This window comes from Mercenaria mercenaria, chromosome 3 (assembly GCF_021730395.1).
Source record: "Mercenaria mercenaria strain notata chromosome 3, MADL_Memer_1, whole genome shotgun sequence".
Taxonomy (NCBI): Eukaryota; Metazoa; Mollusca; class Bivalvia; order Venerida; family Veneridae; genus Mercenaria; species Mercenaria mercenaria.
The window spans coordinates 88,263,377-88,287,290 of NC_069363.1; the positions used below are offsets into that span (position 1 = coordinate 88,263,377).

A 23,914-nucleotide genomic window follows, 5' to 3' on the forward strand; every position below is an offset into this window, starting at 1 on the left:
GTCAAAAATACATGTATGCATATTTTTGCATGTCCGCATGCATTTAGTGTACAATATGCATAAAATACTGACTAAAGGTTAGGATGAGTATCACCATGGTTACAAAATATATACATTTAAGATATTTTCGTTCAAATTTAGTTAATCCGGTATGTACCGGAGACTGTAATTTATACCGGCGCTCCAAGTCTGCATTGAGTCACAGCCATATCTAATTGCGAAGCTGGCTTGCAATTAAGAATTGTCACATACATAATGTGTCGTTTTATTGCTCTCATCGAATTCTATGTTTCACAAGGGGATCACTAATCATGTCACTAATGATTAGTGCTGGCTCGCTTTTGCGAGAATTTACTATAAGAACTAACTTAAACTCCGAACATTTCCAAAAACAGAAAGTGCATGGCTTCCAATCCCTCTTTTCATTACAAATTTGAAGCAATAAAACATAAAAGGCGAATTGTTCATTGAAAAGTGACCAATAGAAACGGATCCTTCAATGCAGATATTTTCCCCATAATAGGCCATTTTGAATGGAAACCGTATTAGACAGTTCATTAATAACTGAACAAAGAGTTGAATGGCGCGGAAAGAAAAAAAAAAGAAAAAAATGTGTTCAATGAGGCGGAAAGAAACAAAATTTAAGAGGCTTTCCAGAGCTTCTGTTATCTATCATAACTGTCTTGTCGATTCAAAATAAATCTTATCTATTTGTGTCTTTGATCTCAAGCAAAGAAAAAAACAGGCCACATTCTAGCTTTTTGAAAAGCTAATCTTCTTTTATTCTACGTTCGTTTATAGAACATGTCAAGATTTCCGGCTCCTGCCATGCAGAAAACTTGTTGTATGCCGCTAATGAAACTAAACTGTGCATCCATAATTTTAAGTTCAAACGGATGCAATCTTAATATTAATTCTTCCTTTGGGAAAAAATGAGCTCTGTGAAAGTACCATGAAATAATGCAGTTGTACTTATATATTTTATACTGCTCAATTTTCTAAATGGAAAGCTGAAATAAGTTAATGTTAAGTGGCATGCAGCAAATGTTTGATGAAAAGGCAAATGTTTTTTTGTTTTTTGTTTGTATTTTAGGGGAATTTAAAAGCCTATACGAAATAGGATCATATGAAGGATATATACCTAAAACGTAAACATAACATAGAAATTATATATTAATAATATTAGATTCGAACCATCTAAATCCAAACAGTTGTACTTCAGTGACAGGCACTGGTTGTTACCACCGCGCTGCAGGGACCTTCGTTTCTTTGTATGATACACTTGATATTTTGATGCATCGACTTATTTTGTTTAGCATGTCCTTTAAAAATCATCCTCGGTCAACAAGTTTCTATATCTGTAAAACAATGAATAAGAAAACAGATAACTGGAAATAATATTGCCAAACATTTACGAACACGAGTAGAAATGGAAAATAAAGTTTCGTTATCAAACTCAGCTGAGACTGAAATGTATTTAATAAAAAGCTTTATTACATGACTGTATTCTATTGTAACAGTTTCACTGATTGGCTGAAAACGGTTCGAAAAGTAATGAGTACATATCATATCAACTTATCTTGGGTTATAAATAGTACGATATAAAAATAGATCGAAGTAGGTGCTTGGAAAGCCAATATCAACCTGATTTGGTCTAAAAATAGGCGGCAATATTTCCAATTTCAATCGTCCATATTAAATGAGAATACAATTGTAATAACAAGACTGACTATACATCTATTCATGTAATAAAACAATTATTGACTTTTTCATTGGTTGATATCAGGATTTATCAACCCTCAAAAAGTAATATTCACCTCGCCTCGGTGAATATAACTTTTTTTGGGTTGATAAATCCTGATATCAACCTATGAAAAAGTTGATAATTGTATAATGTTGAAAATAAAAAAGTTTGACGAGGCGTAAATTTTTATATTTTGTATATGAGCCGTGCCATGGGAAAACCAACATAGTGGCATTGCGACCAGCATGGATCCAGACCAGCCTGCGCATCCGCGCAGTCTGGCCAGGATCCATGCTGTTCGCTAACAGTTTCTCCAATTCCAATAGGCTTTAAAAGCGAACAGCATGGATCCTGACCAGACTGCGCGGATGCGCAGGCTGGTCTGGATCCTTGCTGGTCGCATACCCACTATGTTGGTTTTCCCATGGCACGGCTCATATATTCATCTGTTATTGTACTGTCGAATCAGAACTCCGATAATATTTCAGATCTTGTATTAGACAATAAAATAGTTTTTTTTTTCTGATTACGTTACCCGCGGAAAAATAACTTTAAGTATACAATTCGGGGACATTTATAAAATACCTATCTGACTACAAAAACCAACACGATTAACTCGTGGTTGCGACGGAAATGCTGAATAAGCTGCACAAACAAGGAAAATTCATGTCTGAGATTTTTTGTCTTGCTACGGGAATCACGGGACATTCATGTTAAATACGACCAAGTCGATATCCCTTACTTATTTATCTATATTTCAACGAAAAACATGGGAAAATCATAATAACAGTGAAAAAGCAGATATTCCGAGTCGATTTTCTATTTAAATACGGAAAACATGGAAAAATCATGGCAACAGTTAAAAAAGACAAATTTCTCGTGAATTCTGATTTATCTGTTAATGGAAACACGTAAATATCGTGGTAAAGATAAAAAGAATAAAATCAAGAAACCACGGCTAGCTCTAGTCCCAGTCCTTGACTCTAGTTACCTACCCTGACGGTAATATCAGACTGAAATAAAACGAAAATGATTATTACGTCACGAGAAAAAAATGTAGAAAGCCATTTATTTGTGCTATTTATATTACCCGGATTCTAATATACATGTATTTTGGTACATTCTATCAAAAGAACTTCAAATATCTTATTTCCAAATCTGTTTTCATTGGACGAGGCTCATTTATGAATTTATCATGCGGAAAATGGATCACTACTATTATACATTGTATTTGGCCAGGCGGCTAAAATTTCCGCCATTACATAACTGAGCTTCGTTTGAAAAATGAAGATAAACCAAAACAAGTCAAACAATTTGTCAGCATGTGTAAACATGCAAATTGCTGCATTAATGATTCGATGGCCAATTTATAACTCTGTCTGAAGCCACTTCAACAGGTTCTTCTTTGTAAATTAAATTTGTCTGGACAATTCAAGGAGACGTAATGAATTAGATTTGTAGGAGACAAATTTAGAATCTGAATTTAACATCGTCATAAAAGTCCTTGACATTTTAAAGACAGAAACGGAATATTACAAAACTAAACGTAATAGATTATAGATGTACGAGTTTAACACGTGCAGAAATACTGCAAAATCTCTTTGAGGACCGAGCTGCTTTCCTAATTTGATATTGTTAGCCCTTACACTGCTAAATTTCTATAATGAACATGCCCATCGTTTGATTTGGACAGTACCATTAACTGTTTAAAGGGGTGCATATCAAAAATATACTGACTGAATGGCGAACAGTGTAGGTCATGATCAGACTGCAGATCTTGATCTATACTAGTCGCAAGGCAGAAACAGTCGTGTTCCGCATGATAAGGTTAAGTAATTTAAAGAAATGCATGCAGATAGGCTAACACATTTCTTATATAAATCGCTGGTATATAGCTTGCGCTATTGTCTGGTTTATAGTTTGCCTCAGGTTTTATGGGGCTAATGTCAAAATTTCAGGAAAAAAATCTTTTTGCAATTTTTTGCTGATGTCACTAACTTCGGATCTCGAGCAATAGTTGTAGCAATTGGACAACAAGCCATTTAGTAATTAGTGTACATGTTGTAGTATATTTATAATGGAATAATTTTCAGATTTTCAAATATATATATATATCTTTTTAGGAGAATGACTGTTAGATATTTAGAAAGCTATTAATTTGCACAATAATGAGACGGTACTTTTGTAGATGATAGTAAAAGACAAGGAAGCTTTTGCCAACTTTCGATGAAAGCAAACCTCATTATTTGCAAAGCGACTGAAATATCTCGAGTAAGAAACTTGGTTTCAAAAAAAAGATTACTTGCGGATCTAATCTTTTTGCTTCTCATACTAAATGTATGAATAGGCCTCTAGGCTGCTAACTTAAAGATGCAAGGTCGCAATGCTGGCACGCTGCCAACTTCACGCTGCTAGGTCGCTACGCTGCAACGCTGCTAGGCCACTTGCCTAGAAACTGTGGTATGACTATGACCAGCTAGAACCTGTAGCAGCTTGGATTCGGTATTGATTAAGTTATATCATAACATCAACAGATATGAAATAAATACCACTTAACAAATATCATTGAACTCGCGGACCCGCTCTTTCCTGTTGCCCGATAACTTATCGGCTCCTTGACACCTTATCATTTTTTGCACGTTGTTTGTTCTATTCTTATTTCTACAGTTGTCTAGGAAACAAATATTTCCGTTTACACTCCACGTGATAAAAAACAGAACAAATGCAAACAGTTATCTGATGGATATGAAAATAACGATTATATTTCTTTTTTACGTAATATGTCAGTCTTTATGACAGAAATGCAAGAACAGGTTTTGTCATAAATAAGATACGAAACACCGTTCAGTGCAATAAAGGGTGTCTCTTGCTGATAAAGCTGGCATTGAAAAACTGCTAATCAATATGTTATCAAACAGGGTCGTGAGACGGCACACTATGTTGTCCTGTGTTAATATGTAATTGATTGTACATACATGTACATACACTGGTCCGTTTGTGTCGATGTCGTTGCCTGTTCAATGAACCCTAAGCATAGAATGCAGCCAAGCAAAATGATAGCAGTATCGAAATGACTCTGTATGTTTAACAAGTATGCAACACAATCCACGTCCCTTATCACCGGCTTAAAGGGAGTTCAATACACCTATAATACTTGATTGATAAACCAGTGCCTATGCCTAACAGTACTAGTCCAAGTAGGGGAGTCTTTATACGGCCACCATATATACCATATTTCTTGCCACGATGTGTTTTTGTTTATAGTATCATTTTGATTATGTAATAAACATTATTGGTTTTAATTTATGGTATGAAAAAGTACGAAAATGCCCTGGTTATTAAAATTATCCGTGCAGTAAACTTTTTAAATGCATTTAAATGATATATTTGATATCATGCACTACTGTAATGTGACAAAATTCGTGTGTTCCACGAAAACGCCAAACACGAAATTAAAACAAATGGAACATGATAACTTTGCTTTCAGAATTGACATATTCCATAAAATAGCAAAAATGACACAAACCTTTTATTGCCACATGCATTTTGCATGTCTCAGGCAGTGAAGCATGAATCCATTATATTTATAGTGTACCTTTTTTATATATTCCAGACGTCTCCGTGAACACCTAGTAACTTACGAAGACGAGGTGAAGAAACATGCCAGCCAGAAAAGCAAGTTTAAGAATGTGGACCTGCGTCTGTGCAGACTCTGCTATAAGACCAAATTTGCCGACGGAATTGGAAAGGCATGCTATGATTGTCATAAACGTGTTTGCAACAAATGCGGCTCGTTCTCTCAGTCCACATGGAATGCGAAGAAAAACAAGGTTAGAAATTAAGCAAATTTCGGCACTTACGATGAAAGAGAGTTGCTTCTACTATTTTAAAGGTACATCGCAAAACGGGTTTTGGCAAAGCCCTCACTGAAGTGAAAATTAAAATATAAAAAAAAACCCTTTTTCGTAAATATTTTCTCTCTCTTACAACTATCCAGAAATGCCAGTTGTTAAGTTTAACACAATTTATTTATTATAACAGAATGAAAAAAAAATGGGTAATCGCGATGATTTGTGTTAAACTTGGGTCTCGGTCAAAAACTAGGCTAGAACTTTAGATCATAGAAAGGTTTTTAACAAGGTAGAGGGCATGCTTTTCTACTCGATATTTATACTTTGTTAGAATTTTCTCTGTAACATCTGGTTCAAGTTTGAAAGTGGGTCATCTGATGCACTAGGATCATAGTGTAATAGGACCGGAAAAATGTGCAGCCCGATACAGGACTGGAACCTGCGACCTTCTGCTTGCAAGTCAGATCTACTAACTGAGCTAATCGGATAACCGATATCACAGACCAATTATATACATTAAATACACACTGCTACAATAGCAATAACGTTGGTAGCAGTCTAGTGGGCACATTCTCTACCTGACATTCATAAAACTTTGACAGAAGTTTGGTTTTCAGCTGGCCAAAACTTAGATCATAAGGTCAAATAAATAAAAAACAAAAAAGCATTGACTAAACGTTCTACTTGTTCTTCATAAACCTTATTCCAAAGGTTTCACACTGTATTATCATAAACTAGATAAAGTATTAGAAAAACTGCGATTTCTTCTCGTAATGTTTGTCTCTGTATCATCTAGGTCAAGAAAGAAACGGGATTATCTGGGATTAGAGATTAGCACTCTAAGTTAAATATTTAAAAGTAGAGATCACATTTCTTACCTCATCATAAAATTTGTCACTTGATGAAACTAAAGAAACTCTGTTTATGCCACATTTTACAAATTCGAAACTCGGTCATCTAGCGTCAAAATTAGGTTACTGCTCAAAGCATAGGGAAAACTTTGTTAACATATTAAATCTGATGGTCAGAATGTTTGTTTTGATGAACGATCTTGGTCAAATTGAATGCTAGGTCATCTTGAGTATAAACTGAAAGTTTAGTGTGAACTCTTTGCACAACATATGCGTATAAATGCCACACTTACGCCTACCCGTGCATGTATAAAATACCCACCTTTCTGTCATGTATATAAGTAATCATAGCTGACATTTCAATGAATGTCAAGCCCGCTGTGTGCGTTCGTCATAAAACAGTATTAATTGTTTTGCGGCTTTATTTGGTGATACCGGTGCAGGTGATGAATTATTTGTAGTAAATTAGTGCTAAATGTGCAGCTTTGCGGTCGTTCAAAATTGCTAAAAGAAATGCTAATTGATAAACTATTTTATTACTCATTCTTGCGTAAACAAGACTTCCTGGAGATACATTACAAGGAAATAAAGATACATTTACAAATTCATACAGATAGTGTAAATATATGACGTACCGTTTGGGTCAAAAGTCTGAAATCGCTCGAGCGATACCATAATACACGGTTAGCGTGTAAATTTACACGCTTACCGTGTAAATTTACACGCTTACCGTGTATTTCAATCGGTAGATCTATAAAAGTACACGCTCACCGTGTATTTTTACGCGTTTACCGGGTAAAATATACGCTTAGCGTACAAATTTATACGCTTAGCGCGTATCGCTCGCTTGAGTTACACTTTTAAATAAATTAGCCAATCAAAAGTCATGTTACAAAGGAAGATATTTATAAAGTTTATGATTGAATTATTACTTTTAAGGTAAAATACATAATATTTTCATTATATTACGAAAAGTTTTGCCACTGTAAAGATGATTTCAGTCAAGTAATTTATTCTACTGTATATATGCTTTGATTAAAGACATGTATATTTTTTATTATATCTTACCTCAAAGGCTGCTTTACTCCTATTTTCGCGAGAAAAGAACAAGCATTTCAAGTCTAATTCCACACATCATACACATATAAAACTTGTACTTTACATTTTAAAATGTCATTTGTTATCATATATCTATTTTTTCTACAACGTCAAATAATATATATATAAATAATAATAGTATTTATTTTTCTCCGACTTTAATGACATGTACATAATTGGGGACGGGTAGGGGAATCGAGCGGCTCCATGTCACTGAAGTTGCTGTTTTAAGTGATCTACCGGAAATCATTACATAACCTTTATGCATAATGACATGACAAAGCATATGTCACCTAGGTTATCAGAACAGGAAATCCTTTTGAGGTTCCCTAATTAGAGCGGATCATAAAATTTACTGAAGCATATAAGATGGCTTTGATGCGATACAATTCAATGCCTTCGGTCATCAATGCCACTATATATGAACGAACACGGATTAATATATCACGTGCCGGAGCTGTCTTGTGAAACGAAAATAAAAATTTCAAAGGATATCTAGTATTCTAAAATCTGTAAGAATATATTTTGAAATTTAATGGACATTTATTTTTAAAACGATGAACGTGTAGTAACAAAAATGTAAATTCGTTAGATATGAATCAAGGACTAGAACTACTACTGATGGGAAATACCTAATATCTGGAACAACTGATACGTATTAGACCTTCCTGCTAATATAACTCTATAATTTTCTATTTTCTTAATTTATATGCTGGATCATTTTCATGTTGAAACTGTATCGTGTGCAAAGTCATTATCCGTAATTTAATAGAATAATTATGATAAAGATGAATTCCGCAAAAAATAGAACAAGATTTCAAGTATGACCCCCCCCCCCCCCCACACACACACACACACACACACTCTCTCTCTTTCTCTCCGCTGCCATTTCATACTTTCAAATAAAAACTTTCAATTCGAAGAATCAATAGAAATGATAACAGTTTTAAGATGATTACTACTTTAGCATAAGTGGATACAACTTGAAAGGCTGGACTTAATTGAATATTTCATTTTCAACTTTTTAATTAATATTCAAGTATCATGCAAGCTTATTGCGACCGGTTGTAAGTTCTGCGAGGTCGAGCAAGGAAATAAGACAAATCAAAGAGCTATAAAATGTATTTTATAGTTCTTTGGACAAATACTTTGGTATAAATAATTGATCTTTAAATGTTCCATATATAATTATTTTCCATTTAGGTAATACAAATTTTAGCCATTTCGGCTATGAAATAATATTCTCCATTTCGTTGTTTTTATTATTCATTTTAGTAATAAGTTTGTTAGTTACATGTACTTGTGGCCCGTCCTATTTGTTTATTCTCTTGGCTGTACATGTACATTTTTGATGTTTGTTAGTATAAATGTAAACAGTAATAAGCAATAAAATATGATTTAACTCGAAAACAACAACAACAACAACTAAACGCATAATATACATTTTCTAGGCTTCGCGCGGCCGGTTGCCGGCTACACAGAAATAAATATTATCCATTTCGTGAATGAAGTTATTCTCTATTTCGTTTTAGTTATAAATTATTATTCATTCCAGTAATAACTTTGTTAATAACAGGTACGCATGATAAATATTACAGGATGTTCGCGCGGCCGGTCGTCGGCTACCCAGAAATAAATATTATCCATTTCGCCAATGAAATTATTCTCCATTTCGTTGTAGTTATAAATTATTATCAATTTTATTTAAGTTTGTTAGTAACAGTTACGCATCAAATAAATAACCGGGACTTCGCGTAGCCAGTCGTTGTCTACCCAGAAATAAATATTATCCATTTCGCCAATGAAATAATTCTCCATTCCGCTGTAGTTATAAATTATTATCCATTTCAGTGTAAGTTTGTTAGTTACAGATACGCATCATATACATAACTGGGACTTCGCGCAGCCGGTCATTGGCTACCCGGAAATAAATATTATCAGTTTCTTCAATGAAATTATTCTCCATTTGTTTTTAGTAGTGAATTATTTCCCATTTAATAATATACACTCGTTTAAGAAACTACTGCTGTCTGCATTTTATTTCATATGAATACAGAAGACGACATACTACTGGTCATTTTTGCAGTTCTAAACTAAATTTTGATTGGTCTATTCGCTCGAATTCTAAATTAGGAATCGGGTCAACGAAAATACACGTTGAGCGTGTAAATTTACACGGTAAGCGTGTAAATTTACGCGCTTAGCGTGTAATTTATACGCTAACCGTGTAAAAAACACGCTTAACGTATAAATTTACACGGTTAGCGTGTAAATTTACACGCTTACCGTGTATTGTGGTACCGCTCGAGCGATTTCTGACTTTTGACCCAAATGGTACGTCATATAAATACACGTTTTACGTAAGCGCATGCGGGGGCTGAATTGTCAACAAAAAAGCTTGTCGAAAATTTCAAGGTACATTTGTCTTGTTTATGGTTTTGGTGAATAATAACTCTAGCCTGAATCATCCAATAGAATAAACTTCCGTAGTTTTGACTCGAAAACAGTAATAATAAAAAAACACACACACGTTTATAAATCCCTATTTACATATATTGATTTTTATGTAAAAACACGACGTCACTAAATCAAATAGCGTCAACAGATGCGCATGAAGTTTCATAAAAAGTCCCCTCGAAAGAGAATGATGTAAGGGAACATGAAAACGGTTATTAGATAAATATTCGTTCGTTCACATCTGCAGATTCCCTCGGACTGTGTATATCTGTTTTCGGCCTCGGGCTTCACAGTACTTGGGTTCCAAAAGACGTTTATGTATGAACAAAGGTGTATCAACCCTATAATGTAGTTATTGTTTGTGTTCCAATGAATATCATCATGTTGTACAATTCTACTGCTGCTGAAAAAAAAACACTGTTCTTTTTTCTCTACAGAAAAAAAGAAATATGTAAAATGCAATTCGGAAATATTGTAGAATTAGATTTAGAAATACTTTCTTTTCCATTTCAAGCTTTTAGTACAGATATAATTATAATATGCTGATTATTACTCCCGTCGAAGCCGGAGGGATATTGTTTTGGAGTTGTTCGTCGAGCTGTTCGTCCATCCGTACGTCCAAAATTGAAAACGCTTATAATTCAAAAATGTATTTAAGATAAAAACACCTTTGATGACTCATTGTATTATCCCCCTTGACCAAGTAAAAGCAGAGAATTCCCCCTTGACTTGGTACAAAAGGATTTTTACCTGTATCTAAGTAACATATTGCTGAATCTTTATGAATTTTTATACAAATATAGATCACCATAGGACAGTGATGCACGCACAGGTTCGTCATGATCACTTCATTAACCAGAGTTATTGCCCTTTAATTATTCTACAATCTGTAAATGCCCACATAACAAAGTAACCGTTGCATGGTTCTTTTGTACATAACTTGTGTATATCTGGAAATTATATATATTTCGAAATACAGTCCCCTCGTTCACAAAACTACTTATTTGGTGGGGGATACAAGTTCACCAGATTTGCTTGGTGTTGTTCTCATTTTCATTGAGACGATATGGGAAAATGTCTGACATATCGTAGAAAACTCAAATTCCTTTTATTTGCAATTGCAAAATGTCTGAAATCGTACCTATTTCAGAGTGTCAGAGGTAAATGGCGATGCAATATGTGTCAAATGAAGCGTGACGTCGTGGCAAAAACGGGAGTATGGTACCATGGAAACGAAGGACCGGAGATAACTTCAAACAAATTCAAGACGAAATTGAGTGCGTCTGAAATAGACTCTTCAGAAAATGACGTAAGAATAAAAGATTCGTAAATCACTCATTTCATTTCTGTCTATGTTCCGACAATTTTACATTAAGCATGCTCTTTTAAAAGGATTAGCGTAGTGGTAGAGCACAATTTCGAGTGTGGGAGGTTGCGTTTTTCTCCTTTGCCGTGTCATACCAAAGCATGAAAAATGGTATCTAATGCACTCCGTTTTTGAGCTAAAAAAAATAAAAGTAAATGACTTCTGTTAACTGATGATAGTAAATGACTTCTGTTGATTGATGGATAACTTCGAGTTTGATTGAAAAAAGTTGTAGAATATTTTTCATAATCAAACTTAAATAAATGAACAAAATAAAGGGAAATAATAGCAGTCGAAACAGAGCGCGAAAAACATCATCTACAGTAGCCAGTTTCCCAAGTAATATTCCAATAATTTGTTTAAGAGATGTTCCTAAGGCCAGCTGTGCTCACCATTTCAGTGACGTTGTTTTATTTACACTTCATTTATTAAGTCGATAGTGTTCTCTTTAAAAACATAATTGCTTCCATGCAATTCCGCGACTGACCGACTTTGTTTTATCTTCAATTAATTGACTGGATATAAAAGGTCTGCAAAAATCATTTTAAAACCCAGTAAGCATTTGATTAACCAGAAATACCAAGACTATGGCAGTTTATGTTTGGAATAATGTATCTAAGGTAGATTTTTTTCATAGTATATATTTTTAACATATAAAATATAAAGATTGATTAATAGCCGGAAGCAAAGACGAAAGACGGTTTTTTCTTCCTCATTTGTCAAAACATCTTTCTATCTTTTATTTCATTTTAGTTATATCAATCTGTTGTGAAATTATAAAATAAAATGACAAACTGAATTTCGACCAAATTAACTGACTTTATTCAAAATTAAACTTTAATCATTAAGATACGTCTTACGTCAAACTTGTGCTGCTTACAAATTGACTAACGACAAGACGTAATCACGCGAAAATTGCCGAGTAACATTTAGGGTTCACTACCTTAATATTCGTGTCTGACAAGGAATTAAAGATGAACTTAATTATAAAGTACATATATTTTGATATAGTTATGAAAATATAGAGTGCCATATAACGCTTCAAATTCATTATGAGATTCCATCTAGATAATGGCATTAACTACAATCAGTCATTAAATATGTTTGTGCACTTACTTCCCAAGTCATTAACCTTTAGCCTGCTGGCGGCAAGTGATTTTGCTTTAGGCTGATCATGGTCTGCACTGTTCGCTATTCAGTCAGTAAATTTTCAGTGAACACGCCTTTGAATAAGAAGTGGTTCTGACGAATTTGAATGATGGACCAATCCATTTTAGAAATTTAGCATGGTAAAGGTTAAAACAACGTTTTGTAGGGACAACATCATATTTCAACAACAGACCCAACACCAGAAAACGAGGAAAGAGACGAGTCGGATGTTTTTTCGGAGGGAAGTCCCGGATCGTCTCGGATAAAAGCCACGAAACGTCCATCAAAATCTTGGTAATAACAATAAAAAATGATAATAATAAAAGTAATGATAATGTGATTGACTGATTTGACAGATTGATTCATTAATTGACTGACCGACCGACCGACCGACCGACCTAACCTGACCTGACCGGACCTGACCTGACCTGACCTAACCGACTGACCTGATGACCTGACCTGTGTCTTGCTATATGTAATAGTGTATTATAACTAAAATAAAAATAGAAACGTATTATCTTTCTATACATAGACTTATTTTTATAAATGCTGGTGATGCAGAAAAAGAATGCAGTTAGTTTACAAAAATATGTGAAATACATATAAAACTTTTCGGGTAGCACGTTTCGTGGACTTTTGTTTGGCATGTTAACTGTAGAACCATTTTCTCTAAAAGAAATCAGTCAAAATATCATTTACATTATTTTACCGTTGAATATTACTCTTTGTTATATAATAATCATATAAATTTTTCTACAAGACGACGTTTTTTCAGTTTTTTTCACACAAAGTGAAAAACTCAATTTCAGTCTGCGGCGCCGCAGCACGTCTCAGTCAGAGATGGACGACGTCGATGATGGGGTTGATGATGAAATTAACATAGAACAGTTTCAGAAAGAACGTCAGATCAGTCGTATGCAAAGGCATAGTAAACGGTCAAGAAGAAGGTATATGCAACATTATACACTGGCAATCTATTTAATAAGTGCGTTATTGCATAACAAAACAAAAAACAGTTTTCAAGCCCCCTTGCCTGCACAAAATTGAGAGGTGTTGACTAATAAAAGTTTTCGAGCTTTTTTCACCATCACCCTAAATTATTTACTATTATTATAAAATGCCGTTGCAATACTGTTGGTTTGCAAAGCAGAACATCGTCTTTCGTTGCCACTGGAATTTATTGAGGCCATACATTCGTAACACTTTCATTTAAAAGTAATCTAGGCAAAAACAAGCAGCGTACCCCCAACCTATTATTACACCGGAAACAGGAAACTCCAGGTGCTCCATACACGACTACGAACAAAATGCAGTGCACTGAATCAACATCTAAAAAATCTAAAAAATATTTCTCCCACACCATTGTGCCAGTGTGGACAGATTGAAAATAACTTCCACTTCTTTTTTGAGTGCAGAATTTTTAATCGTTGTCGATACGATCTTCTTGATAATCTGAGGAATTTTGTAATTGACTTGGATACTGTTCTATTTGGAAACCAGGACCTTTCTGATCAGGATAACATGACTATATTCACTCATGTACAGACATATATATCCGAAAGTAAAAGATTCTCTTAGCAACCCATACCTTGCCTCTTTCTCGTTTCTCTTCTACGCTTGACTTATTCTATCATTCAAAATTCACTTCCACTTTTATGTAAATATTTCTCTTCACCATGCATTGTCCTCCCCCCACCATTTTTTTTTCTTTTCATCAGTAATGATTCATAATTTTTTTCTTACACATTTTAACATGTTTAAGACTATATTCCTAGCCCTGTTACAGATTTTAGCTCGATATGCTCATACAGTTATATTTTGTCCGCTAAGGAGAAGAATTCTATAAGACTTGTCTTTCATTCTTATCCTTTCCTGTTTTGCTTTCATCACAGTATGATATTTGTATCATTATATGCTCTTCATTTTGGGAATACCTATGTTTAAACTAATTAAACTAAAACAAAAAACATGAATTTAGAACTATTTTTTCTCAATGATTTACTTTAGCACTGTAAGCCTGTGTTGAATTATTGACCGGTCTGTAGCACAAACTAAGGACCGGTGATTTCATGTAATAAATAGAGGATATTTGTTTGTTTCAGTGAAATATCAATTTTATTTCACAAGTGAGCATCAAAAACTGATGTTTATCACTTTTATTTCACTGAGAAAACTCTATAATTCAATGGAAAACATAAAATAAATTAGTATATGTCTTTAACATTTAGTTTACGTCTGACAATGTCACACGCGAAAAGACGCTAATCCAGTTGGCAAGGGACGAAAAACGCAACTCAGTAGTTATTACTTTTGAGAAGTCTCATTGCACATCTTTGCATACGATACAAAACTTAGATACGCATGGAAAACCAACATAGGTTGCGACAGCAGTCCAGACAGCTGCGCATCGTGGTCGCAGGTGGTCGGATCGCTGTGCAAACACTATGTTGGTTCCATGCACGCTCAATGACTAGGTCTAATAAAGGTGTACAATGTTTTATTAAGTCGTATAATGCAACCTTAAAAAGGAGGAAGGGATATGAATGTGATCGCAAAATTTATTGCTGTTTACTTTTTGCATATTATCAACAACTAATTTTCCTATTTGTGTTTTAAGATGTTTAGAAAATATCATTAAACAATTTGCAAGATATTGGCTTAAAACTAAGTCTTGTGTTAGAATATCTGTCAAGTTTTATTTAAACTACATTCCGCATTACATAAAACAATTTGCTGTTTACTGCACATACTAACTGTTTATGGACATTTAGCCAAATTTCAAATTCCTCTTTCAGTCGTGAATTGAATTCAGTGATATATTGGAACATATCACTGATCTAAACTGCAAATTTCATAATCAAATATATAGCTGTGAACTATTTCAAATTGAAAATAAAATAAACAAGAAATATCTTTAAAAATGATGGTCGGCGAATTGTAATAAGGAAATAAGTTTATGAATTTTTCATCTAACATTCATCTTTCATCTAACATTTTTCAAATTGCAAAACTAAACACCGCACTTTAACAATTTAAATGGTTCTCTTGTAATTTTTCGCAAAGGTTTCGTAGGGTTGCAATTTTGTTTCGTTTATCCTTAGACGAATAATTACAGCAGTAGTTTGATGAAGATTCATGAAGCGGTTCATGAGAAGAGGTCATTAAACGTGTTTATATTTTTAGCTAAATTCATCCCTATCCCCATTTGTAATAAAATAGCAGGAGACCTTACGATATTGTTACACATCGAGTTTGATAAAAATCCATTACATTTTAGTGGTTAATGCGAAGAAAGGCATATCTACTTTTAGATATAGTGGTCCCTAATAGGGCCCAAGTTCCTATTTAAATAAATTTGGAAGAGGACCTTATAATGATGCTCCAGACCAAGTATGACAAAGATCCATCAAGCTGTTCATGAGACGCTGTATAAAGGCATTTCTAGTTTTAGCTCTAGCAGCCCCTAAAAGGGGTTAAATGTCCCAGTTGAACAAAGTTGGCTGCGGGCCTAATAAAGATGCTACAAATCAAGTTTGATTAGAATACATGAGAAAAAAATCAATTAAAGGATTTTTTTACTGATTATTTTTATCTATTTCTAAAATAGGCCAACTGATCCCGCTTTAACAAATGCATGTTCGCTATACAATGACGTCACACCTATAAAAAAGTGAAGGTCAAGCAAAACCTACAGTTGTAATTATCTCTGTTTCATAAGCAAAGTTTGACCGCAGTCATATCACATAGATAAACTGTATGCAGCGTACCTTCATTTCAGAGTACTGAGATTCAGTCATTATATAGCATATATATAATAAAACAGATTTCGACTGGGTCCAATATTTGCATACCATACTCAAGAAAAATATTCGTATATAATAAATCAGGTAAATAATTTATAACAAATATATCAAATCAAACAAGTACTCATTTTAATATGCAATCTGAATAAGTCACAAAAGCAAGAAACCTTTTCATATACAGACGACAATTGTAACAAGGAAAATCTTTTAAAAAGCACTTCTCTACATAAAAGACTCTTATCACACCCTTATTCATGTGATACGCAGACCGCATTCAGCTCTTTCTTTAATTTGATATATGTTGGTATTTGAACAGGTGTTTATCATATTTATTAAACTTACTTATCATTTTGAGATATATCAATATTCTTGCTAAATATACTGAGCCAAAGTTAGCTTTAAAACTATGAACAGCGTCGTTTAGGATAAACGCTCTGTCTACATTTCACTCAGCGTAGCACAATCAACAGAGTGAAAGAAATTGACACTCTTGTCCAATCAGAGTTTTGTTTGTTTGTTTTTGGGTTTAACGCCGTTTTTCAACAGTATTTCAGTCATGTAACGGCGGGCAGTTAACCTAACCAGTATTCCTGGATTCTGTACCAATACAAACCTGTTCTCCGCAATAACTGCCAACTTCCCCACATGAATCAGAGGTGGAGGACTAATGATTTCAGATACAATGTCGTTTATCAAATAGTCACGGAGAACATACGCCCCGCCCGAGGATCGAACTCGCGACCCCGAGATCCGTAGACCAACGCTCTTACCTACTGAGCTAAGCGGGCGGGCTACGTGGCATAGGTAACGAAAACGAATTTAGACGGCGTCGCCGAAAAAGGTTTTGAATATTTTCTTTTTCTCTCTTTTTGTATGTATTCATACATATTTCGAATATATATAAAACTCAGAAAAGGCATACACAAGATCTATATATACAACCATTCATATTAAAGACCTTAACTTTATGGCCAACTCGCCATTATTGAGTTTCTGTACACACTACATATGCTTAGCCGAGATTTATGTTGCAACCGCATCAGCGTCATTTATACCCAGGCCGTCTCTTCAGTTTCGCAATTTCCATTTCTCAAAACGACGTCAACTCGATATTATTTCAGACACAAGAAACAGGATAAATAATTCTCGGTATATATTATTTATTGACATTTCCGTTGTGGCACAAAGTTCTAGACAATAAATCAAGATATCTTGTTTATTATATGCCTATATATACGTCTTGTTATACACATTATGATAACAGCGTATACGTTTTTGTTCAAAAAAGTTGAACTTCATTTATTAATACAAGAAATTTGATTGGTCGAAGTAGACCACATAACCTAGTTCTATGAATGTTAAACATTTATTAACGAATGTTAAAATATCCGTTTCTGTTGAAATGATATGAAATTTTGCACATTTGTTGCATGTGGCTTGTATTTGAAACATCAACAAATGACGTACTGAAAATAACGGGTAAAAATTTGACGTCACAAACGATTTTTGTGGAACAGACAGAAATGAAATTAGAAAAAAATGGCAATACTTTCCGTGTTTCTGGACAAAACAAAATCCGTAGAGCTTTTAATTGATTTCTTAAACAGTGGTAATAGTTTAAGCTAGAAATTCCGAAAAAGACGTTTCTTAAGATCTCCATGCACAAGAAATCATATGAAGTTTAATATAGCACTTTATAAGTACGTATATTACATTGTTTCTTTGTTTTATAAGAATTTTTAATTGAAGGTTTCTAATTTATGCATGATATAACATTTTGTAAAATAACTTGCAAGTATCATTATTGTGCTTTGCACTGTATGCAATTTGCTCTTGATTTAGCTTATAATAATAATAATAATAATAATAATAATAATAATAACAGCTTTATTTATAGAAGGTAACACATGAAGATATAGATCAGTACAAAATACAAATTATAATACATTTTAATCTTAAATGTTAGAATCGCAATGTTAGGTACATTAAATATTCAAATCAAAATTTATGTTAGAAATAAAATTGAATTATTATGATAAATATTATCTCATTTAAAGTTTCCGTGAATGACAAATCAGTCAAACTCAACACAGGCACGACAACGGTATACAGTTTAATTAAAAATCCATATATCGTCAATGAAATTGCAACGCTACCAGTTAAAGAGAAATTCATTTAAATTGGTGTTATATTCTTGCAGACTTTGGAGCGGCAGTATGTCTGACTGGAGTAGTAAAGACGGATATACCGACACTGAAAAAAAGGTTGACGCATCTAGCAGTGACGCTGTTGCGTATGAAACTGGTTCGACGGATTACTACCAATCTACGGACCAAGACCGTTTTACAAGTAGTGACAGGTCGCCGGATCGGAAAGAAAGAAGTCCACGCTGTCCAAAACGGACTCCTAAAAGTTCGAGTCTTCAAGAAAACTGGCGAGTGACCGAGGACGGGTCCGGAAAACCTGTCAGTCGTGCATTATTCCGACAAAAACATTCGTTTGAAGAAGATTATAGAGATAAATACCACCCCAGAGGTAGTATTCGTGAAGAGCCATGCTCATTTAAACTAGACAGACGTGACGTGTCTTCACATTATGAGAAAATAGTATGTTCTAGAAGTAACAGTGCTGAATCGAGTAGAAATAGACGTCAAAAACATCCCGCATTACGTGAGCAACAATCAAATGACAGAATGCCTATTATCGAAATATCAAAAAATCAAAATGAAATTGTGCCTTCAATCACTAGCTCAAAAGAAAATCTATATAAAAGGACTAGACCGAGTGGATTCCAGAGAGAAAACATTGAAAGAGAGCATGGAGATCCACGTGAGTCTCGCTATTCGTGTGATTCTAGGATATCGCGAGATTCCGTATCTTCGCATGATTCTCGTGTATTGCGTGAATCTCGGTTTTCGCGAGATTCCTGTACTTCCTTCGATTCTGTTGACACCTCGCCAGTACCAATATCAGGAGGTGTGCGCCGAAAACTCGAGAGACAAAATGAGACCTGTTACAGTAGTTCATCAAGTATTTTTTCAGACAGTAAACCATATCAGACATACGACACAGCTCGATTTGAGCTGTCCGATACATCTCCGTCCAAAGTTCAAAGTGTTCACGAAGAAGTTGAAAGACAAAATATTGCTCAAAAATTGCCACGTAGCGCGAATAAAGGGCTTACCGCCAATCGGCTTTCATCAAACAGTCTTTCTCCCGACATGGCCTTACACAGAAGTCATCGTGAAAAAGTCAGTAGGTATGGTGTTCTTGATGTTGAGTTTCATTGCAGAAAAAAAATCACATTGTTTAATTTCGGCATATCCAGTCAGTTAGTTCAGTAACTGGAGCCTGAAACTATGAATTGAAAGATCACGAGTTCTATGCCAGACGAGGTCAAAAGTTTACATAATGATTTGATGGAGTCAAAGAATCTGTCGTCTGTGTCCTCTGATTCTCTTTTATTTGTATGGGAAAGTTGTCATTTACGTACGGCATCCTGTTCTGCCACTTTAATTCTTGTCTCACCAACACGCGACAATGCGATAATTATCGCGTTGTCGCCTTGTCTCAGAACATATATACACGCGAGATTTAACAATCCTTGCGAGGTTTTTAGAGCGATAATTATTAATTACAGTGGAGGCAACGGCATTAGACCTACACCAAGGACACAACCAATTTGTTGTTTCATTGCTATATATTTTTTACTTTGTGTTGTGAATAGGCAAGAAGTATATACATGTTAGCAGAAACGTTAAACGCCCGTAAAACGATTATTTTGATTAAACCCTTATATCAAGTGATTTAGTCAACAAACTAAATCTATTTGTTTGCTTAAGAGATTGATTTTTAAATTGTGTTTAAACAAATACTAACCAAGATTTGATAAAAAGTGTATTTGCTATAAATGTACCATATTTTTGAGCAGAAGAAATGACGCCTTCCTGCAGAGAGCTGGCTCAGCATCTCCAAAGATGAGCTCAGATCATGAATATAGTGGTTCCCCTGGCAACGACATCATTAGAGATACATATAATCGCAGGATGACACTCCCGCACTGCATAAATATTGATATTCCTCAACGGAAACGTAAGTCACTTAGTTGTAAGCAATTACTTGAAATCGAATCAAATAAATATATGGAAATACCTATAATTTGTTTAATAAAAGAGGCCGCACCTTAATTTGACACTGACAGACTTTTTGATAGCGTATTTTGTCACATTTGTCATGCCTATACATACACTGAAGACAGTTTGAAACGAAAACTATAGAAAGCAAACAAGAAAAATACAGCACGCAGAATAAAATGCGTAAATTTCAAGACTTTGTACAGACCTTTGAGTTTTCCCCAGGGGAAGAACCTGGGAGACCCTTCAATCATTGGCGGGTACCTTGGTAGAACCACCAACCTTATGTAAGTTAGCTGGATGGCTTCATACATGAAGAAACAGCATGGTAAGTGAGGTTTCGAACCCACGTCGACCAGATGATACGGCATAGAATGAGAAGATGACACAACCACACAAAAATTGCCAAGTATCATAACGGGTCAATAATAGCATTAATTTTAATTTGACAATGTTTTTTTTATCTAGGACCAGACAGTCATTCAACATCACGTGTACATGAAATAATAATTCATCGAAACAAGAGGGATGATTCCGTAAGAAGTACGTTTATTAATGAGCCGCGCCATGAGAAAACCTACATAGTGGCTTTGCGACCAGCCTGGATCCAGACCAGCCTGTGCATCCGTGCAGTCTGGTCAGGATCCATGCTGTTCGCTTTCAAAGCCTATTGCTATTAGAGAAACCGTTAGCGAACAGCATGGATCCTGACCAGACTGCGCGGATGCGCAGGCTGGTCTGGATCCATGCTGGTCGCAAACGCACTATGTTGGTTTTCATGGCGCGCCTCATTTCTCCTTGAATTTCTTTTTTCAATTCAGTAGAAGCTATGTTATTGTAAAGTATTTAAGGCAGGTCTGTCAGTTTATTAAACGCACGCGTTCTGAACATGTAACCATTTTCCATATTACCAAAAGAATGATAAAATATTGCCAGTGGCTACTGAAAACAAAACTTGAAACGCGCTCATAGTTTTGGCATGTGCTCCTGACTCGTAAGCGCTATGTGCATAATGATTCCATGGTTTAAAACCATTCAATTGATTTAGGCCAAAATGTTGTTTCGTATCAACAAAGGTATACCAGTTATATGAGTTGTACCAGTCTTTAAGCTTTAAGCCGGACTCTTGAAAGATATTCCTACATTTTATCGTTTGATATCCAAGTGACGAACTGTCAAATTTTTACTTAAACTGCAGATATTGCTAAAGAAGCAAGCGTTTTTATGTTTAGACACATCCGTTAATTTCAAATGGTTTCTGTCTTTTCAGCCCAAGGGTTAGGAATGCGTGTAGTAGGTGGTAGGCGTGTATCAGGTGGTCGTCTTTGTGCGTATGTCACCATGGTGATTAAAGGAGGACCAGCTGACAGACAGGGTATTTCCGAAGGTATATAACGTACACAGATGAGTTTAAATTTTACACGTTTAGACTTGAAAACAAACACATTTGAGGCAAAGACCTATCCAGCCAATACTACTGCATCGGCGATTGTTAATTTGGCAGACTAGAAAAATAGCGAATAAGTCATTTTTGTGCTTAACGCCTAACGTGCATGTGGTATATAACTAGTTAAACATAAATAGAGAGTATTGTGTATTATTGTTTATAAATCATATTATCCAGCCATCACGCTGTCGATTTAAGGGCTGTTCTGTCTTTTTATGGGAACATGGCGTTTTGGACAGGCTTCGTTACACTACCTAAAGCTTATATTTCAATAAATGTACGTAAACAAAGATACAAAAAATGTAGACAGAAAACGCAGCAAAAAAAAAAACACTTTTTTGTGACATAATTAAGTTTAAAGAAATGAACTATTTGATCGTATTTCATACGACCTAATATTTCTTTTTAAAATAAATGAAACATTTGTTCTTATTTCGTACGTTTATTCTAGCCTTTGGCATTAGATATGTTTCACTTAATATTTAGCATTTAAGGATGGCGCACCGGCCTTCCATTTTTTTTTTCACTTAACATTTGACGTTTAGCACGGCGCACCGGCCTTCCATAAGACCTGAGCGAAATCTATCCGAGTGCATCTGTCTCCTAAATGTTTCTCTTTATACAGTTACTTTTATTTATTATTGAAGGTGATCAAGTTGTTGAGTGGAATGGTCGGTCTCTTCTTGACGTCACATTTGAAGAAGCCCAGGAAATTATCAGCCAATCAGGAAGCATCGTTCAACTGTCAATCATTCATGGTGCTTTAAAGTAAGTTTAAAGTGATCTTTGATATTGTTCCTGATCTTATTGTTGTGTAGTGAAAATTTAGGTTGTATCTTATCAAGTTAGTGCGCTCTTTATTTCACATATATAATTAAAGTCTGGAAACCGCATTGTCAGTTTCTTAGATCATTTCAATGTTATGAAACCCATATATTACTAGTAAGTATAACATGCCTCTTTTTTTTACAAAGAATGAAAGATATTGAAAGGTTATGTTACAAATAAGAACAATGATTTGCTTTGAAAAACAACACCCTCTAGAAATGCTGTTTAGCAGTTTCTCGTATCTAAATATTTATTTGATGAATAAATCTAAGACCCGGAAATTCATATTGAAAGTGGTCTAGATCTTTTTTTCAGTTGAGTCAGCAATAAACCTAAGCTTACAATAGTACTGCCACATCCTAATATGACTCATTATACGACATTTCATCAATAACATTTAGACTACTTCACCATTATGTGACCATATAACACGGAGTAACCACTTCCTGTTTGGTGTAAACGGGTACAAAATTAAATAATTTGGATACAGATCATTTAAGAACAAATTTTAAACATCCTACAGAAAATTTTCAGTCAAGTACATATTTTGTTTGAACTGACCTTTCATCCCTTCAGTGACGGAAATGGAAGAACTGTTTCGGTCTCCTTTTTTTGAACACAACAATTCTATTGGCCGCTGTTAAAATGTTTTACGGTCTTTTAAACGTGCAAGTTCTTCTTATAACGGTACAGTTTCATTAATTTCGGTAGAGGTCTTGTAATGTGAAACAGGTTGCAGAATTCTGCATTCTAAAGCGTATTAGGTACGATATTTGCATGGAAACGTTGTATTTTTCGTTATCATTTAAATTCTGTAGTTTTAACTGACTATATGAAAATATTTTACAGAACAGGTAGCACCCAGAGTCTTAGACGAGATCATCCAATAATAATCAAGTCAGGTAAATTGATATAAATTATAAATTACATGCGCGGATCCAGCCAGTTTTCTCAGTGGGGAGCTCGAGGGATCCGACCGAACATTTTCTATGACAAACATGTGTCTTTTATACACTAAATAATTTGACGTATGTGTTTTGTGGATGTTAGCCGTTTACAAGTACAGGATTGTCAATTATTTTTGTTGAGCAGGCTGAAATAGAAAAATAGCCGACTAGCTCGGGGGAGGGGGGGGGGGCACCCCCGAGGAAAATTTTGAAATTCAGCGCTACATTTCATGCATTCTG

General features: G+C 34.7%; 1 protein-coding gene across 2 annotated transcripts in view; it reads left to right on the forward strand.

Moving 5' to 3' along the window:
• The window catches only part of LOC123525617 (regulating synaptic membrane exocytosis protein 2-like), a 141,014-nt gene that overhangs the window by 97,533 nt on the left and 19,567 nt on the right, over positions 1-23,914 (forward strand). For both annotated transcript variants that reach the window (XM_053539191.1, XM_053539190.1), the window contains exons 4-13: positions 5,358-5,574; positions 11,152-11,310; positions 12,683-12,810; positions 13,326-13,463; positions 18,520-19,578; positions 20,251-20,411; positions 20,921-20,995; positions 21,723-21,839; positions 22,547-22,667; positions 23,577-23,629. In XM_053539191.1, coding sequence (XP_053395166.1) covers positions 5,358-5,574; positions 11,152-11,310; positions 12,683-12,810; positions 13,326-13,463; positions 18,520-19,578; positions 20,251-20,411; positions 20,921-20,995; positions 21,723-21,839; positions 22,547-22,667; positions 23,577-23,629 — 2,228 coding nt within the window. The remainder of the gene's footprint in view (positions 1-5,357; positions 5,575-11,151; positions 11,311-12,682; positions 12,811-13,325; positions 13,464-18,519; positions 19,579-20,250; positions 20,412-20,920; positions 20,996-21,722; positions 21,840-22,546; positions 22,668-23,576; positions 23,630-23,914) is intronic.